General features: G+C 34.7%; 1 protein-coding gene across 1 annotated transcript; it reads left to right on the top strand.

Moving 5' to 3' along the window:
* Nucleotides 1–2,588: 2,588 nt before the first annotated feature.
* On the top strand, nucleotides 2,589–18,181 carry LOC123527711 (uncharacterized). Its single transcript, XM_045307342.2, has 4 exons — nucleotides 2,589–2,743; nucleotides 5,193–5,331; nucleotides 9,702–9,907; nucleotides 12,504–18,181. Exons 1-4 carry the CDS (start codon nucleotides 2,680–2,682, stop codon nucleotides 12,779–12,781), a joined length of 687 nt encoding a protein of 228 aa, XP_045163277.2. The 5' UTR covers nucleotides 2,589–2,679; the 3' UTR covers nucleotides 12,782–18,181.
* Nucleotides 18,182–18,468: the final 287 nt, after the last annotated feature.

Here is an 18,468-nt window from a genome sequence, read left to right as displayed (position 1 = left end):
GTTGCGATTTTCGGTGCTGTTTCAAGCTTGGGAGTTGTCTGTTACTGTTGTACTGATTTTGATATTTTTAACATTTTTATCATCATTATCATCATCATCATCATCATCATTATCTTGGACTGTCCGTTGTAGGATCAATGGTAAAATTAACTGCCCTAAACTGTATTACCTAAATACTGTTGAAAACAGGCGCTCTGAATCCAACAAACAAACATAATATTCATCAAAACCATTCTACAGGGTGCCGAAATTTGAGTCATTTGCAGTAATAGGTGTAATATGATCATTACAGATTGTCAATCAATGTTGGTTATTTGTTCCAAGGTATTTGGAAATCTGACTTAAGCGAGTTATGATCCGGACACAAACGTATATATTACAGCAAAATAACAAAACAAATCTAAGTTCAAAGCTGTGACCATGATCTTGGATATAGCAACATGGATCATGATCGCAACAAACCTTCTATCCGTGCTGATCATTTGTACCAAATAATTTGAAAATCTGACAATGCATGGGCAAGTTATACCAAGGACAAGAACCTATATATAACTGCACACGCACAAACTCCGCTATTTTACGACGGGATTATAATTAACGAAGGCCTATATCCTTACAAGCGAGCTCAGTGGGGTGAGGGTAATTAAAAACTAAGGTGTATTTTCTTAAAATCTCATAGACATTAGTTCGCAGCATGCACAAGGTCGGGCCCTCCTTGACTTAAGGCTAACGACTCAGTGCATGACAAATTGTATATAATTTTTGTCCTAGGACATAGCAACTTCCTGTTTGCCACCCAACTTGAGACAGCTCTGGATAACGAAAGATAGCTACAAATGTATGTCGCCACCGGGTTCGAACCAGTAACCTGAGCATGTGGCATTCGGACATTTTTGTGAATTTCCGGAAACTCTATATTAAGGCTGACCTGGCATTTATGCATCTGAATTAGGGTCAGAAAACTTCATATTCAGGTAGAATAAGCCTTCTTTGAAATAACAGCGAACGGTGTGGGCTATGATCAGACCGCGCGGATGCACAGGCTGATCTGGGCCGACATTGGTTGCAAAGCCTCGAAGATTCCCGAAGGCCCATTTTCTCATGATGCGGCTCAAATAATTTTATGACGTTTTTGACGTCGACGACGACGACGCTAACTTGTGATGGTGCTTGTAGCAGTCATTTAATGATGTTGCGATGACAACCAACTGATTGAACATTTGCAGTATAAAACTCAACATGATACATATGTGCTTCTCATGTCAACCCCCATGTTGGACAAACACATTCGTAACACATTTTACCTGTTACGAATGCGATCGCATACGTCCGAAATCTGTTACAAATGCGATCTGTTACGAATGTGGTCCTACAATGCTCTTCCCAAGGGCGTAGGAGCTGGGGCGGCAGGGGCGGCGTCTGCCGCTCCAATATTTCGAGGAGCGGCGTAATGCCGAACTCGTAAGTTTCTGAATAGGCTAGAAAATATAATTGAAAATAAATACAGCGGTCTTCCATTTATCATGAAGTGCATCGGCGGCTGATATGTACACAGAATTTTGTCATATCGCTGACACCTTCCTAGATCACCTTGGTGACAGGGTATTGTACAAAATCGATAATCCGCAACGACCAAGGTCGCTGTATTTTCACGCCCCGCAGACTCTGATTATAGGCAATACATGAATATATATATAAATATACTTATGATCCGTATATTTCTACATCATACATCATCAGTTGCTACGATTTTATACAAAATATAAGCTGATGTACGTACATTATAAAAAAATTGCCTTGCCGTATTTTTGTCTTGTTTAGAAACCAACTTTGTCAACAATATTACATGTTTTATATTCTGCTATATTATATGTTTTAAAGTGACCGAATTCCTTTCTCGGCTGTCATAACATGTGTATTTCACTTCTGCCTGTTGACAGTCAATAATAGAATAATTATGACCGTATAATATTTCAAAGCTATTTAAATATCACGTGACTCAACAGTCGAATGTCCTACTGAGCGAGTCATGTATTAGTTACATGTGAAAACAATATACTAGCTTAATTTGCTAAGTTTTTTTTTCATTTATCTGCTATTTATGTATTTTGTTCCTTTGATATACGCTTCAATCGTGTAAACGGTTTAAAGATTTCAAAAAAGACGCTTAGGTAATTCACCGTTACTGTAAATTCTCAAATCATACAACTTAGACGAAACCAGTATAGAGTTAAAATTGAAATTCAATACTTCCTTTTGATCTTATTAAGATTAGTATCATTTCTTCCGGCTACCATCAATTGAGCTCGTTACAAACCTCTATTGAAATAAAGAACTGAAGCAGTTTTGAAGCTGATTCAATTTGCATTGTTTTTTTTTCATGTATTTAAGCTTCTCTGTTGTTCAAATAAACATCTACTGAGGGAATGGTATTAAAAGTAATTAGAACATTTCAGTAGAAAAATAAGCTTTTGCATAAATTTGGACAACTTTAAATTCTGTTGATGTGTCATAATTAAGCACTTAGATACGAGTAGTTAAATTTGTCTACCTAAGATCTTAAACTAACGAGCTTATCACCGGCGAACAGCGGTGGCAACTTGTTGGCGTATATATACAAGGAAATACCTGTATAGCGTAAATAGGTCGATACATGTGACTATCTTGTGTGTACTTAAAATGGATACGTTTGTTTTAATTTCGGTGATTTTCGGGATTTTAAAAATCTCACAAGGTTACGAAGGTAATATTTTGTTTAAATATACTGTAGGTTTTTCCAGAAGTTGCGTATTGCTGACTTACACTGTTACAAATCATCACATGCTTCAAATAGGTATTATAAAATAGGTAACAGTCAACAACTAACATAAACAGATAATAACAACTCAAACGAGGTAAATTTAATCTCAGTAAAGTAATCGTCAGTTTCTTCAGACTGGACCAAATGTGACGTATAAGTTTTTGATGGACTTAATGCCACACCGACGCAATCAGTTTGGTCAGCTTTCAGTGGAGGATGGAAACCCCTGCCCTGGTGCCCAACCGGGCATTTGTCTAGGCACCTAAGAAGAACCGCCGAATAACCGCTGTTTCGTAAGCCAGTATCAGCATTACACAATATTTTCCTGTCATAATTTTGTGGACAAAGATAATATATATTATCATCGATCCGTTACATTTTATGATTTATCATCACGCGATAACATTATATAAGTGTTGATCCACACCTGCTTAAACATAAAAAATGTATATACATCCATACTGTGGTGTTTACATTCTCACAGTAACCACATAGGGTCGTTTAAGATGTACATTTAATTGATTAATGACTAACCGAGTAATATACTAGATGCATTTTTCAATACTGTTTCTGACTCATAAAGCCTGTATTTTAAAATGAAAGAACATAATCGGGTATTAGATTACAAATCGATATGAGACCGAACGTCACTTTAAATTATTAAAGAAAACATTTAGTGAATAAACACGATATAATTATATCCTCAGGTCATCGCCAGGTCAAGTTCAATGTTTCAGGTGTCGGTATTTGACAGGTAGATGACCACTAAATCAGTTACCTCAGTGCAGAAATATTATATAATTTAAACGTAAAATGTTATTTTTAGATATACTGTGCAATTATCTTTTTGTTACATATGAAACGTTAAAGAAACGTTTCATTTTCATTTATCGATGAAGCCCAAAGAGCCATATATTTTATACTTCTTTGATGAAGCCGTAGAACTGTGTTTTATTGTATTTACCACAGGCACGAGTATTGGACCTGGGACGTAAAACTATGACCAGACAGACAAAAAATCCTTTTTGCTTCTAAATAAAAGTAATTGCTGCTGTAGTTTTGTCCAGGGTGATCATTGCATTTTGCCAGTTTGTGCTCAGGCACATTTCTACATCTGTACATATCATTTGACTCATATTTCATTATATATTTTTCATTTTGGACTGAACAGGAATTTTTATCTATCTGAGTATCTGGTCATATATTTTCGTCTCAAGTCCGATACTCGTACGTGTAGTATTTACTATTAGCAAAGTGTATTCTAATTGACAGATATTTGTTTTGCAAAATAAAGATATATTAATAAAGAGTACAGTCATTATTATTTTGATTTGAAGAACTGATATTCCCTCATCCTCCGATAAATATGTTTTAGATATACTCTGAAACTCGTTTAAAGAGAGCTTAAAATCACGTTTTCAGATTTAATATTTCTGTCACGCTTGCATATCATTTGTACAGTTATAACTTATACATTTATATATTCATGCGTGTCGCCTGTGTGAAAACGGGCAAAATGCAATAATAGATATTTCTAGCGACGTCAGACAACAACAACAACAACATTTTTTTTAAGTCCTGTCACATAATAAACTCTTGTCATGCTGAACACGATCGATTCTGCCTCTGCGACCAGTGTAGATCGTGATCAGTCTGCACATCCGTGCAGTCTGGTCAAGATCTGCATTGTTCGCCATTCAGTCAGTATCTTTTTGGTAAGCACCCCTTTAACAGTTAATGGTACTGTCCAAAATGAAAGATGGACAAGTTCATTATAGAAATTTAGCATGGTAATGGTTAACAGTATGAGTGAACATAGTAAAATAAACAAGACTGAGAATGGAAAGCATTTATTTCCACGTACTTACGTTTTCCTTGAGTTGGAGTTTCGGCATTGTTCGGACATAATGCTAGCTGCTTTGAGCCCATGGTTTTCTGTCACATACACTTGAGGCTTAGACAAGCTTATAGTAGTATTGGTCAGCAAGATTCTGAATATTGTCATCACACAGACATATCTGACGAACATGGTCAGGTTTCGTAAGTATCTGGAGACATTTAAAAAGTACCCACATATACTTTCGGGCCTAAATCTAGGCTGTGTGATGATAATGTGCAGAAAATTGCTGGTCAATACTACTGTAATCTTGTATCTGTGCTTCTGGTCCAGAGAATGCCGAAATCACACAGCGAGAGTACGAAATTGGACGGAAATATTATAGGTCGCGAACTGCATTATAATTGTGTAATATCCTAATAGCTTGTTTTTTCCCCACCAAATAACACTTATTTTGATTCATGAACAGATTAAATTAGCCATGGAATGCATTGTTTTTCAGACACAGCTCATATTTCTTAAAAAAATGAAGTAACATTTCTGCTTTTCTTTCAGCTGGTACGCTGCTACGCTGTATCGAGTGCGAACATATAGGCTGGAACAACACCTACAGATTCCCTGGTGCACAGAACATTTACCAGTTACTACAAAGCAAATATAACCCGGCATGTGCTGCTGTAAACCCACGTGATCCGTGAGTTGAGAATAAATTTCTAATTATAGAAGCAATTAGTCTCTACTTTATTTTTTTTGTCAAATAAGGAAAATATTTACATGTTGCTGGAATATAGATATTTTATTATATGGAGAGCTGAACATATTTACAAGGGATTATACTATTCTTAACAATAATTAAAGTATGCTGACTTGCAACATACATAAAGCATTGTGATGACAAATGAATATATACTTTATCTAATTATATAAGCCTTCAATTTACAGTGACAACGCCTCGGTAGAGTAGTGGTAGACCTTCCGCCGTTCATGTGTAGCCAGAATTGTCAGTATGGTTGTCTAAGGTGTTCGTTTATCTTTTAGGAGTGTGTATAACCAGGTTTTTTTTCAGAATGGTTGACTAAGGTGTTCATATATCTTTCAGGAATGTGTATAACCAGAATTGTCAGAATGGTTGTCTAAGGTGTTCGTATATCTTTCAGGAATGTGTATAACAAGAATTATCAGAATAGTTGTCTAAGGTGTTCGTATATCTTTCAGGAGTGTGTGTAAGAAGAATTATCAGAACGGTTGTCTAAGGTGTTCGTATATCTTTCAGGAGTGTGTGTAAGAAGAATTATCAGAACGGTTGTCTAAGGTGTTCGTATATCTTTCAGGAGTGTGTGTAAGAAGAATTATCAGAACGGTTGTCTAAGGTGTTCGTATATCTTTCAGGAGTGTGTGTAAGAAGAATTATCAGAACGGTTGTCTAAGGTGTTCGTATATCTTTCAGGAGTGTGTGTAAGAAGAATTATCAGAACGGTTGTCTAAGGTGTTCGTATATCTTTCAGGAGTGTGTGTAAGAAGAATTATCAGAACGGTTGTCTAAGGTGTTCGTATATCTTTCAGGAGTGTGTGTAAGAAGAATTACGAGAACGGTTGTCTAAGGTGTTCGTATATCTTTCAGGAATGTGTATAACCAGAATTATCAGAACGGTTGTCTAAGGTGTTCGTATATCTTTCAGGAATATGTATAACCAGAATTATCAGGACGGTTGTCTAAGGTGTTCGTATATCTTTCAGGAATGTGTATAACCAGAATTATCAGAAGGGTTGTCTAAGGTGTTCGTATATCTTTCAGGAATGTGTGTAACCAGAATTATCAGAATGGTTGTCTAAGGTGATCGTATATCTTTCAGGAATGTGTGTAACAAGAATTATCAGAATGGTTGTCTAAGGTGTTCGTATATCTTTCAGGAATGTGTATAACCAGAATCATCAGAATGGTTGTCTAAGGTGTTCGTATATCTTTCAGGAATGTGTATAACGGTCTTCGTATATCTTTCAGGAATGTGTATAACCAGAATTATCAGAATGTTGTCTAAGATGTTCGTATATCTTTCAGGAATGTGTATAACCAGAATTATCAGAATGGTTGTCTAAGGTGATCGTATATCTTTCAGGAATGTGTATAACCAGAATTATCAGAATGGTTGTCTAAGATATTCGTATATCTTTCGGGAATGTGTATAACCAGAATTATCAGAATGGTTGTCTAAGGTGTCCGTATATCTTTCAGGAATGTGTATAACCAGAATTATCAGAATGGTTGTCTAAGGTGTCCGTATATCTTTCAGGAATGTGTATAACCAGAATTATCAGAATGGTTGTCTAAGGTGTTCGTATATCTTTCAGGAATGTGTATAACCAGAATTATCAGAATGGTTGTCTTAGGTGTTTGTATATCTTTCAGGAATGTGTATAACGTTATCAGAATGGTTGTCTAAGGTGTTTGTATATCTTTCAGGAATGTGTATAACCAGAGTTATCAGAATGGTTGTCTAAGATGTTCGTATATCTTTCAGGAAAGTGTGTAACAAGAATTATCAGAATGGTTGTCTAAGATGTTCGTATATCTTTCAGGAAAGTGTGTAACAAGAATTATCAGAATGGTTGTCTAAGGTGTTTGTATATCTTTCAGGAATGTGTGTAACAAGAATTATCAGAATGGTTGTCTAAGGTGTTCGTATATCTTTCAGGAATGTGTGTAACAAGAATTATCAGAGTGGTTGTCTAAGATGTTCGTATATCTTTCAGGAATGTGTGTAACAAGAATTATCAGAATGGTTGTCTAAGGTGTTCGTATATCTTTCAGGAATGTGTGTAACAAGAATTATCAGAATGGTTGTCTAAGGTGTTTGTATATCTTTCAGGAATGTGTGTAAGGTGTTTGTATATCTTTCAGGAATGTGTGTAACAAGAATTATCAGAATGGTTGTCTAAGGTGTTTATATATCTTTCAGGAATGTGTGTAATAAGAATTATCAGAATGATTGTCTAAAGTGTTTGTATATCTTTCAGGAATGTGTGTAACAAGAATTATCAGAATGGTTGTCTGAGGTGTTTGTATATCTTTCAGGAATGCGTGTAACAAGAATTAACAGAATGGTTGTCTATGATGTTCGAATATCTTTCAGGAATGTGTGTAACAGAAATTATCAGAATGTTGTCTAAGGTGTTTGTATATCTTTCAGGAATGTGTGTAAGGTGTTCGTATATCTTTCAGGAATGTGTGTAACAAGAATTATCAGAACGGTTGTCTAAGGTGTTCGTATATCTTTCAGGAGTGTGTGTAACAAGAATTATCAGAACGGTTGTCTAAGGTGTTCGTATATCTTTCAGGAGTGTGTGTAACAAGAATTATCAGAACGGTTGTCTAAGGTGTTCGTATATCTTTCAGGAGTGTGTGTAACAAGAATTATCAGAAGGGTTGTCTAAGGTGTTCGTATATCTTTCAGGAGTGTGTGTAACAAGAATTATCAGAACGGTTGTCTAAGATGTTTGTATATCTTTCAGGAATGGTTGTCTAAGGTGTTCGTATATCTTTCAGGAATGTGTGTAACAGGAATTATCAGAATGGTTGTCAAGGTGTTCGTATATCTTTCAGGAATGTATATAACTAGACTTATCAGAATGTTGTCAAAGGTGTTTGTATATCTTTCAGGAATGTGTGTAACAAGAATTATCAGAATGGTTGTCTAAGGTGTTTGTATATCTTTCAGGAATGTGTGTAAGGTGTTGGTATATTTTTCAGGAATGTGTGTAACAAGAATTATCAGAATGGTTGTCTAAGGTGTTTGTATATCTTTCAGGAATGTGTGTAAGGTGTTCGTATATCTTTCAGGAATGTGTGTAACACGAATTATCAGAATGGTTGTCTAAGGTGTTCGTATATCTTTTAGGAATGTGTGTAACAAGAATTATCAGAATGGTTGTCTAAGATGTTTGTATATCTTTCAGGAATGTGTGTAATAAGAATTATCAGAATGGTTGTCTAAGATGTTTGTATATCTTTCAGGAATGTGTGTAACAAGAATTATCAGAATGGTTGTCTAAGGTGTTTGTATATCTTTCAGGAATGTGTGTAAGGTGTTCGTATATCTTTCAGGAATGTGTGTAACAAGAATTATCAGAATGGTTGTCTAAGATGTTTGTATATCTATCAGGAATGTGTGTAAGAAGAATTATCAGAATGGTTGTCTAAGGTGTTTGTATATCTCAGGAATGTGTATAAGGTGTTCGTATATCTTTCTGGAATGTGTGTAACAAGAATTATCAGAATGGTTGTCTAAGGTGTTCGTATATCTTTCAGGAATGTGTGTAACAAGAATTATCAGAATGGTTGTCTAAGATGTTTGTATATCTTTCAGGAATGTGTGTAATAAGAATTATCAGAATGGTTGTCTAAGATGTTTGTATATCTTTCAGGAATGTGTGTAACAAGAATTATCAGAATGGTTGTCTAAGGTGTTTGTATATCTTTCAGGAATGTGTGTAAGGTGTTCGTATATCTTTCAGGAATGTGTGTAACAGGAATTATCAGAATGGTTGTCTAAGGTGTTCGTATATCTTTCAGGAATGTGTGTAACAAGAATTATCAGAATGGTTGTCTAAGATGTTCGTATATCTTTCAGGAATGTGTGTAACAAGAATTATCAGAATGGTTGTCTAAGATGTTTGTATATCTTTCAGGAATGTGTGTAACAAGAATTATCATAATGGTTGTCTAAGATGTTTGTATACCTTTCAGGAATGTGTGTAACAAGAATTATCAGAATGGTTGTCTAAGATGTTCGTATATCTTTCAGGAATGTGTGTAACAAAAATTATCAGAATGGTTGTCTAAGATGTTTGTATATCTTTCAGGAATGTGTGTAAGAAGAATGATCAGAATGGTTATCTAAGGTGTTTGTATATCTTTCAGGAATGTGTATAACCAGAATTATCAGAATGTTGTCTAAGGTGTTTGTATATCCTTCAGGAATGTGTCTAAGGTGTTTGTATATCTTTCAGGAATGTGTATAACAAGAATTATCAGAGTGTTGTCTAAGGTGTTTGTATATCTTTCAGGAATGTGTATAACCAGAATTATCAGAATCAGTTAAATCAACAAATGCAACTGCAGAACACAAACCCCCAACAGCAAGGCAGTAATTTCTTCCAGAATAGAAATGAGGTTAGGGAGACGGTTTGTCCGGCGCTTCAAAATACTGTAGACCGATGTAATTACGTGTACGGTATAGCTACTGTCGAACTCCCAGTTTACGGAGCTACAAGTAAGTTGAATTCATAGAAATTACACTTATTATTAGTTATACTAGAATGTCGCCAATTTATGCGTAAAAACCGAACAATGTCACTTTTACTGGATTCCGCTTTTCAGGGTTTCCGGTTACCGTTTCACTATACTAAAGTGTTCTGGACAAGTACTGAGGTAACTGTATCCGGAACTACAGATTTCGGCCCTTGTAACATACTTCGATTGCCCTCGGAATTATGATTTCACGGAGATTATCAAACTTCGTTTTCAAAAAAAAAAAAAAAAAGAAAATAAATAAATAAATAAATTAAAAAAATAATAAAGAAGAAAATATCACAAAAAAAAAAAAAAAATAAGATAAAAAATAAAAAATCACAAAAAAAATCAATAAAAAATCCCCATAAAATTTTAAAGTCTAGGTGATGCGGATAGCGAAAAATAATAAACATTTAGCTTACTTGAAATATTACAGCATCTTAATTGTCTACATATATACATGTATTTGCAGTTTCAATTTAGAAAGATATATTTGATGTAAACATTACGAAAAAAAAAAACAACAAGTTAAATGCTGTCTACATAATAGACGCTAACAATATATTGTATAGGGAAACTTTTGTATTTCCAAACAAAAAAAATATTTCCTACTTGAGGCCATTTCATATGCACACCAAATCTGAAAACGAGTCCGAACAGAAGTCTTTTTTAGCTCACCTGTGACGTAGTAACAAGATGGGATTTTTTGATCGCCCTTCGTCCGTCCGTCCGTTGTCCGTCCACAATTTCTTGTGAACACGATAGGGACCACATTTTGCAATTGATTTTACTCAAACTTGCACACAACTTGTATTGGCATATCCCGGTTTCTTTCGAAAACTCGCCAGATCCCATCGTGGGTTCCAGACTTATGGCCCCTTAAAGGGCCAAAATTTGCTATTTTGGCTTTTGCAGCTATATAGAGACTTCATTTAGTTTATACTTGTTTGTTTTAGCTCGATTGTGATGAAAGCTTCAAGTTTATTGTAACCACTCTAAAGTCCGTTATATGGAAAAACCAGTCCTGGTGTCATATGAGAAGTCGAGGTCGTGGCCCCAGTGGGGCTCAAACCCACGACCCCTGAATTGAGCGGCCGACACCTTATCCACTAGACCACCGCTCCCCTTATTATGGTTTTATTTGATACAAACTTGCAAAATATCTTAAACAACAATAGATCGTCGATTCCACGATGGATCCAATCGTAGATTCTGGAGTTACGTCCCCTGATTGACCCCTGAAAGAGCCAAAATTTGTTAGTTAGAGACGGGCGTATTATGTGAACACCCGTGGCGGGCGGGCGGTCGATTGGTCGGCGTCCAAAAGTATGTACGCTCTCTAAGTCGAACAGTTTTCATCCGATCTTCACCCAACATGCTGACAATGTTTGTGGGCATAATATCTCAGCCAAGTTTGATAACAAGTCAAATCGGCCCCGGCACTCTTGGATTATGGCCCTTGAACTACTGGAAAAACTGCAAATTTAGCCTTGTCCGCTCTCTAAGTCGGACAGTTTTCATCCGATCTTCACCAAGCTTGCTGACAATGTTTGTGGGCATAATATCTCGGTCAAGTTCGATAATCACACAAATCGCCTCAGGCAATCTTGGATTATGGCCCTTGAAATACTCGAAATCTGCGAATTTAGCCTTGCCCGCCCTATTTGTTGAATAGTTTTCATCCGATCTTCACTAAACTTGGTGACAATGTTTGTGGGCATAATGTCTCGGCCAAGTTTGATAACCACCCAAATCGCTCCAGGCACTCTTGGATCATGACCCTTGAATTACTCGAAATCTGAGAATTCAAACAGTTTTGACGCGATTGTCAATTTCATCCCACATGGAACCTCACAAATACCTTGTTTCCTTCTTACCCTTTTTTGGGGGTTAATATTCAACATCAGCATTATTACCTTTATGATATGTAACTGAATATTTTTGACGGGCGTATTTTGTGACAGTCTGGCACTCTTGTTTTTACCTTGTAAACACGATAGAAGTGATATTTTACATTTGATTTTAACAACACTTATACACAACTTAAGTTACAATAAGATCTCGGATCCTTTCGATTCTGTCATGGGTTCTATTTTTGCCCTTTCGGCCTTATAGAGGTTTCATTTATGCTTTGATTTGATACAGACTTGCTCAGAATGTTTATCTTGATAATCTCTAGGCCAAGTTCGAAATTAGGTCTTGTGGGATAAAAAACTAGGTCACCAGGTCTAATCAAAGGATAACCTTGTTAACATCCTAAAGGCCACATTTATGACCCTATCTTTATGAAACTTGGTTAGAATGTTTATCTTGATAATTTCTATGCCAGGTTCAAAACTGGATTATATGGGGTCAAAAACTAGGTCACTTGGTCAAATGGCTAACTGCATGATTGGCCGATTACTTTAAAAGTACAAACTGCAGTCCGTCATATACGTACTTATTGCGAAAAATTTAAAAAGAAGGTCATTGGGTGCAAAATTCGAACTTCTGCTGACAATATACGTATGTTTTATTTTCAGAGTTTATTTTCCCGGAGATATATTTTGTAATGTAGTGATGTCGATTTCTTTCAGTGACCCTTGCCATGCATGCTCGGAATTGTATCGACATTGTCAATACAGTAGATAACGGGTGTTATCATCGGGACACCAACCTTGGTTATCATGAAGTGAAAACCTTTATCCAGAACAAACTACAGTTTTTGGGAAGTGCGGAGCTTAAAAGGTTCGTCGGAACACAATGTTATTGCCACACAGACATGTGTTATCCATACATAAACTCGAGCAGGAACGTCGTGGCCTCCGGGTTCAGCCTTATTCTCGCTCTGATTACGTTTATTGTCATACGCTAAATATATGAACACTGATTAGGTTCTTCCAATTTCTGAATTATACATGTACTGGCTAAAGGCCTTTAAACAAAGAATGGACTGATACAATGTTTTCTTTGGTTCTATTGTAAAGAGTAAATAATATTTTAAATATATCAGCAATGCTAGTAGAGAATTGCTAAAGATGATCTGCAGGCAGGCTCGTGTAATGTCGGCAGTTTCCGTACATTTTCCTGAAGGGATAGTTCTGCGCCCAGCCGTCTTTGTTCAATATTTGTCGATGTTTTACGGAATCTGTCGTGAACAGTCACGGAATATATCGACATAACACGACACTATGTATCGTCTTTCTAACTCGTTATAAACAGTCCGTCTTATAATTTGTGAAATGTTTGTCTCAAATTTTTATCTTTGTTTCACTTTTGGTTTAAAAATAATTGTGACGTATGGTATTTTGAGAGCGTCTGACATTTAAAGAGATCTGAAAATGATTAGAATATACCCTGTGTGACTGGCATAGGGCCAACTGTTTTAAAATCCAAAGAGAGACTCTTATATCTCATAATTTCGTCCATTGTGTGAGGATAGATTGTAAAATATGTTAATTTGTCATTGTAATATTTTCTTTTTTTTATACATATATATGCAATGACTCAAACTTTCGATATTCAAGATCCTTTTTCAGAATTTTAGTAAAAACTACCGACCTGAAACACAGACTTTACCTACATTTTGAAACTATTGGAAATTTAAATTTTAGACAAAGCCTGTCTTAAATGTTTTTAAAGGAACACTAATTTTATATAAAATATAGACATTATTAACTTTAGAGTACAATTTCATATACATGTATAACATAGCTAACCGTACGATTTCTATTCATTCCTTTGTGTAATGTGATATCAGTAATCATTTTATCATATACTCAGTACATTTAGAAATGCACACCTACTGTTTTTCTCTTTATTTTTTTCTTACAATACAGTAACATTTACCTAGTTTTGCACATTTAATAGCTTACTCTTTCTGAATCATGCCAAATTTCATGAATATATAAAAAAACATGAAAAACTGAACGTCTTATATAAATATCAATATCATTTTATTGCATTAAACATATTACAGTGCTTATAGCACAAATACAATATAAACAAAAGCAGATGAAAACATATCCAAAAGAGGGAGAAAATGACATTCTTAGATTTATGTTTCAACATATAACTGTGAACCACTGATTTTGATTTTTATCATATTTTTAAACAAAAAGGAATAATTGTGCAATCCGGATTTTATTTGCAAAGAAGAATAATTTAGCTAAATGACAAATTGACTTTTTAGATTTAGAATTCATAATCAAATCAAACTTGTCTAAAGTTGGCCATCGGCAGTAATAACGTTTAAGCTATTTTTTTTTAGTTCGTGGTAGCTGGGATAGTTATACAAAACATTTATACGAGAATACCTGTCTTAACAACGACAGAAATTGATAAACATCTTAATTAGGGCCAAGACATTTTAGAAAACATATCAAAACTTATTAACCGTTGCTGCTAAATGGTTTTTTTTTAATTGGATAAAAATGAATATCTTCTGACTTTAGAACACCTCGTTTTCAGGAATTGTAAAAAAATGTGATATTTTAGGTTTTTAAAAATCACAATGGTAACATTATGGAAAAAAAACACTACTAAAACTATGAAATTGAAACGTTCGAGTCGTCAAAAAACAAACTGTTAAATCTGAATTTACCGTATGATTTCTACTGTAGATTGGAGCTAATTTTACTATTTAAAAATATTATTTGCGCATGCGTAATACACAATCTATGAAATTTCAAACTTGCGTTTGATATGACCTTTTTCTGAACAATTTAAGGATTTCAAAAGAATGGTTATTCATGATTAGGTATTGAAAATTTTGAAATGAAAATCTGATCTAGTTTTTCTGAAATCTGATAACCAAAAGTGTGCGTTTTTAAATGTACTGAGTGTACTTTGTATTGCAATATTTTGTTACAATGCCGTTACAATTTTCGTTATGATATTTTACAATTTACATTGTATAGCAATACTATTGTAATGATGTTATAATTATATTATGCCATTTTGTACATCACTTGAAATATGTCATAATTATACTTGTAAGCTTTATCAGCATTTTAACAATGTGCCATTTTAAAGTAGATCTAGTTTAAATGTAGAAATTTTGTTAGTACACACGAACGCGAGATATGTGTAAGATAGATTTATGAGTAGGTACTGTATATAGTCATAAAAATGAATGTCTGAAAATGAGAAGTTCTTGAATGTGTTCATCTCTGGTAAATGCAATCTATATGTAAGATTTATATGTATTTATTCAATAAGACACATACATTATAACTGAACGTCGGTCAGGAATGGAATTACATGTATACTTTATTTTTTACAGTTTTACAGCGACATTAAAGTTTTTAATGGAAAAAAAATCTGTAAAGACTTCATACTTATGGCAGTGTTGAAGCTATAAAAATGCTGAATTATTGAACACCATGACCTGTTTCTAATTTTGAAAAATCACCTTTGGCGGATCTGTTACAACGCTTGCTTTCTTTTGAAATTTAGGAAATAGAATTTAGTTTTGCGTGCTCTGTTGGCAAATAAATCACGGTTTTGAGTTCAGATGCGTGGTAATCTAATCACGAAGGTCGAAGGTCTTAGTGTTTAATTACGATACATCTGAACAGAAAAAAACGTGTTTTTGCCAACAAAGCATGCAAAACTAAACTCTATTTCCATTATAACACGTTCAAATTACACCAGTAAGGGATACTAATCTAGAATCATTTTTTAGCGTAAATGGACGCAGTAAACCGGAATAGCCAAATTAAAAAGTAAGTCATTTTGCGAAACGTGTTCTACTCGACAAGAGAATACACTTTAAAATCCTTCTTTGTTTATAGAAAAGAAAATCTTAAAAGTGTTAGAACTGAAAAATTTAACACGATGTCAGGAAAGCTGGAAAGGAGATCACTCAAATCGATTAAGGAATCATACCAAACCATTGTAGCATGTTCTCTATGCAAGAGAAAAAGGCAAAATACTCGTTGACCTTAAGGCAGTGGGCCCGAAAGTGCAGTCGGCATCTTTTCAGTGATAACGTTTTCGCCATTATGTGATTCGGCATTCTTCGACCAAAACGGTAAATTGTTTTTCATAACAACCGAAGCATGCCGAAATCGCACGCGGGGAATACGTAAATGAACGGAAAATGCCGATAGATAGAACGGGTCCTTACGTTAAACAATGTGATACATACAGGAACAATCACGTGACTGCTGCGGATAAACTATTTTGTTATGACAAAATTTTGTAAATGAAACAGCAAACATTTTATTGCATAATTTTGTAAATATTTATGTTTTAATTTGTCTTATTTTAACCATGTATAATTTTTATGACTAGTCGATATAAATATATTAGGGTGTTTTTAAAACTTCTTTGATTATGTCATATTATGTAGTTGTAAATTGTAGTAAGGGAAGATACAGTAATGAGTGGGGATTTTATCTTATAAATCTAAATCCTGTATTGCGTAATGTGGAAATGAGTCAGCCTATTTATCTAACCACATACATTCATATTTAATGTTTGCTTTTCTTGTAGATATTTTTTAAAGATCTACCATTTAATGTTCATTTGTAAACCACAAATCTGAGGAGCAAATGTCCCTGTACAGTACCAGGTATTTTGCTGCTAACTTGACAAACATTTTAATTAGCCACTTTAACCTCGCCGGAGCTACAACCTGTATACAATGAACAAAGTCCGGATCCAGTATTTATAGTAGTTATACCAAGGTGTCTGCCCTGCGTCTGAAGGAACACATTTTTGGTAAATTTCGTATTCTACGTATGTGATTTCGGCACTTTCCGGGTTTTTACGGAAAACCGTGAGCGCGTTAAGCTACTTCACGTCCGAAGTATACCGAGTTGTGTAACGAGTCTACGTAATCACACGGAAATTGCCGAGTGTCATTTCGCATCCACTACATTAAAGCAGGAAACTAACTTTATAACCTTATTATCACTTATGTCTTATAAAATTTTATAATCGAACAAATTTTTAGATATTACACTGTATAAGATTATTTTTATTCCCTGTAACAGTCGGCGATGTAAATAATGTACCGAGATACACCTATATTCAACTAAGGGGCGGGGGAGTGAACTTTGTATAGGAGGAATAAAAAATAATCAAAACGCATAATTTTAAGGCCGTAATCAGTGATTATTATTTCTAAGATTCAAGTTGTTTTGTGTGTGGATATTCTTCCTCTCAGAAAATGTGAATGAATCAAAAATTTATAATTGGGACCCCGCCGAACATATTTCCCAACACAAACTGTACTTTGGGCACTGTTCTATACGAAGAAGTTGTCAGGTACTTTGGAGATTTTATACTATGTCTGGACAGTCTTAGTACTGTAAGTTAAACATATGAAGTACTGTCACAATACAGCAGTAAATTCAGAACAATCAGTGAAGCAATAAACCAGTCAGTACTGTTTCTCTCAGTGTTCCGGAAGTTTTCTATGTCGAGCAGTTCATGAACATTTGTCATATAGATTTTTATTTTGTTTGTTATACAATATGTCTATGTGCTTGCTTTTTGTATACAGTTTTGTATTGTACATTTTATTTAACTTAGCATGTTGTATATATATGTAAATACTGTAAGTTTATATATATATATGTAAATACTGTAAGTTTAAAAATAGAAGTTTTCGATCATGACGGTATTTTTAACTGATTTGCTTTGACTAAAAGCCAGAGCAACAAAATTAATTTTATACATTACAATTAATAATTTTGATTGACGTATGAATAATTTGTTTCTTTCTGTAGAGATAGTCAACAATTTTACAATATACTGACCTTACTTAGTTCTAATGATTTGATACTGCTTTCGACCCCGTTTAATATTTATACGACATGTCGTGTAAATACAAACTAAATCAAGAAGTTTTATGTTAGAGAATATCACCAAGACATGATAACATTGACAATTAATGCTTGCATCACGAAAGCAGTTATATCAAAGGCACTGTCAATTAATGCTTGCATCACGAAAGCAGTTATATCAAAGGCACTGTCAATTAATGCTTGCATCACGAAAGCAGTTATATCAAAGGCACTGTCAATTAATGCTTGCATCACGAAAGCAGTTATATCAAAGGCACTGTCAATTAATGCTTGCATCACGAAAGCAGTTATATCAAAGGCACTGTCAATTAATGCTTGCATCACGAAAGCAGTTATATCAAATGCAATATGTAAGTGTTCTTATTATTCAACCTCAGCTGAAAATTCTCAAGACATGAGTTGTATTACCAGTAGATATTGTAATTCGTCCATACATAATAAAGATTCTCGAAAATGTTTTTATTCTGTTTTTTTTGTGCCCCCTCCCCCCATGAGTGGTGGGGGCATATAGATTTGCTCTTGTCCGTGCATCTGTGCGTCCGTCCGAAGTTCGTGACGCGCCTAGCTCAAAAAGTATTTGATATAAATTGATGAAACCTTGCATGAGTCTTTATAATGATATGAACTTGCGCATCCCCGATTTTTCGTCTGGCTCCGCCACCTATTTTTAGAGTTATGGCCCCTGAAATAGTCAAAAATGCACATTTTCACTTTTTGACACGCCTAGCTCTAAAAGTACTCGATA

The sequence above is a fragment of the Mercenaria mercenaria genome, chromosome 14 (assembly GCF_021730395.1).
Source record: "Mercenaria mercenaria strain notata chromosome 14, MADL_Memer_1, whole genome shotgun sequence".
In the NCBI taxonomy this organism is placed as follows: Eukaryota; Metazoa; Mollusca; class Bivalvia; order Venerida; family Veneridae; genus Mercenaria; species Mercenaria mercenaria.
Note: the sequence above shows the minus strand (reverse complement) of the source record. Positions and strands in the feature narration are given on the sequence as shown.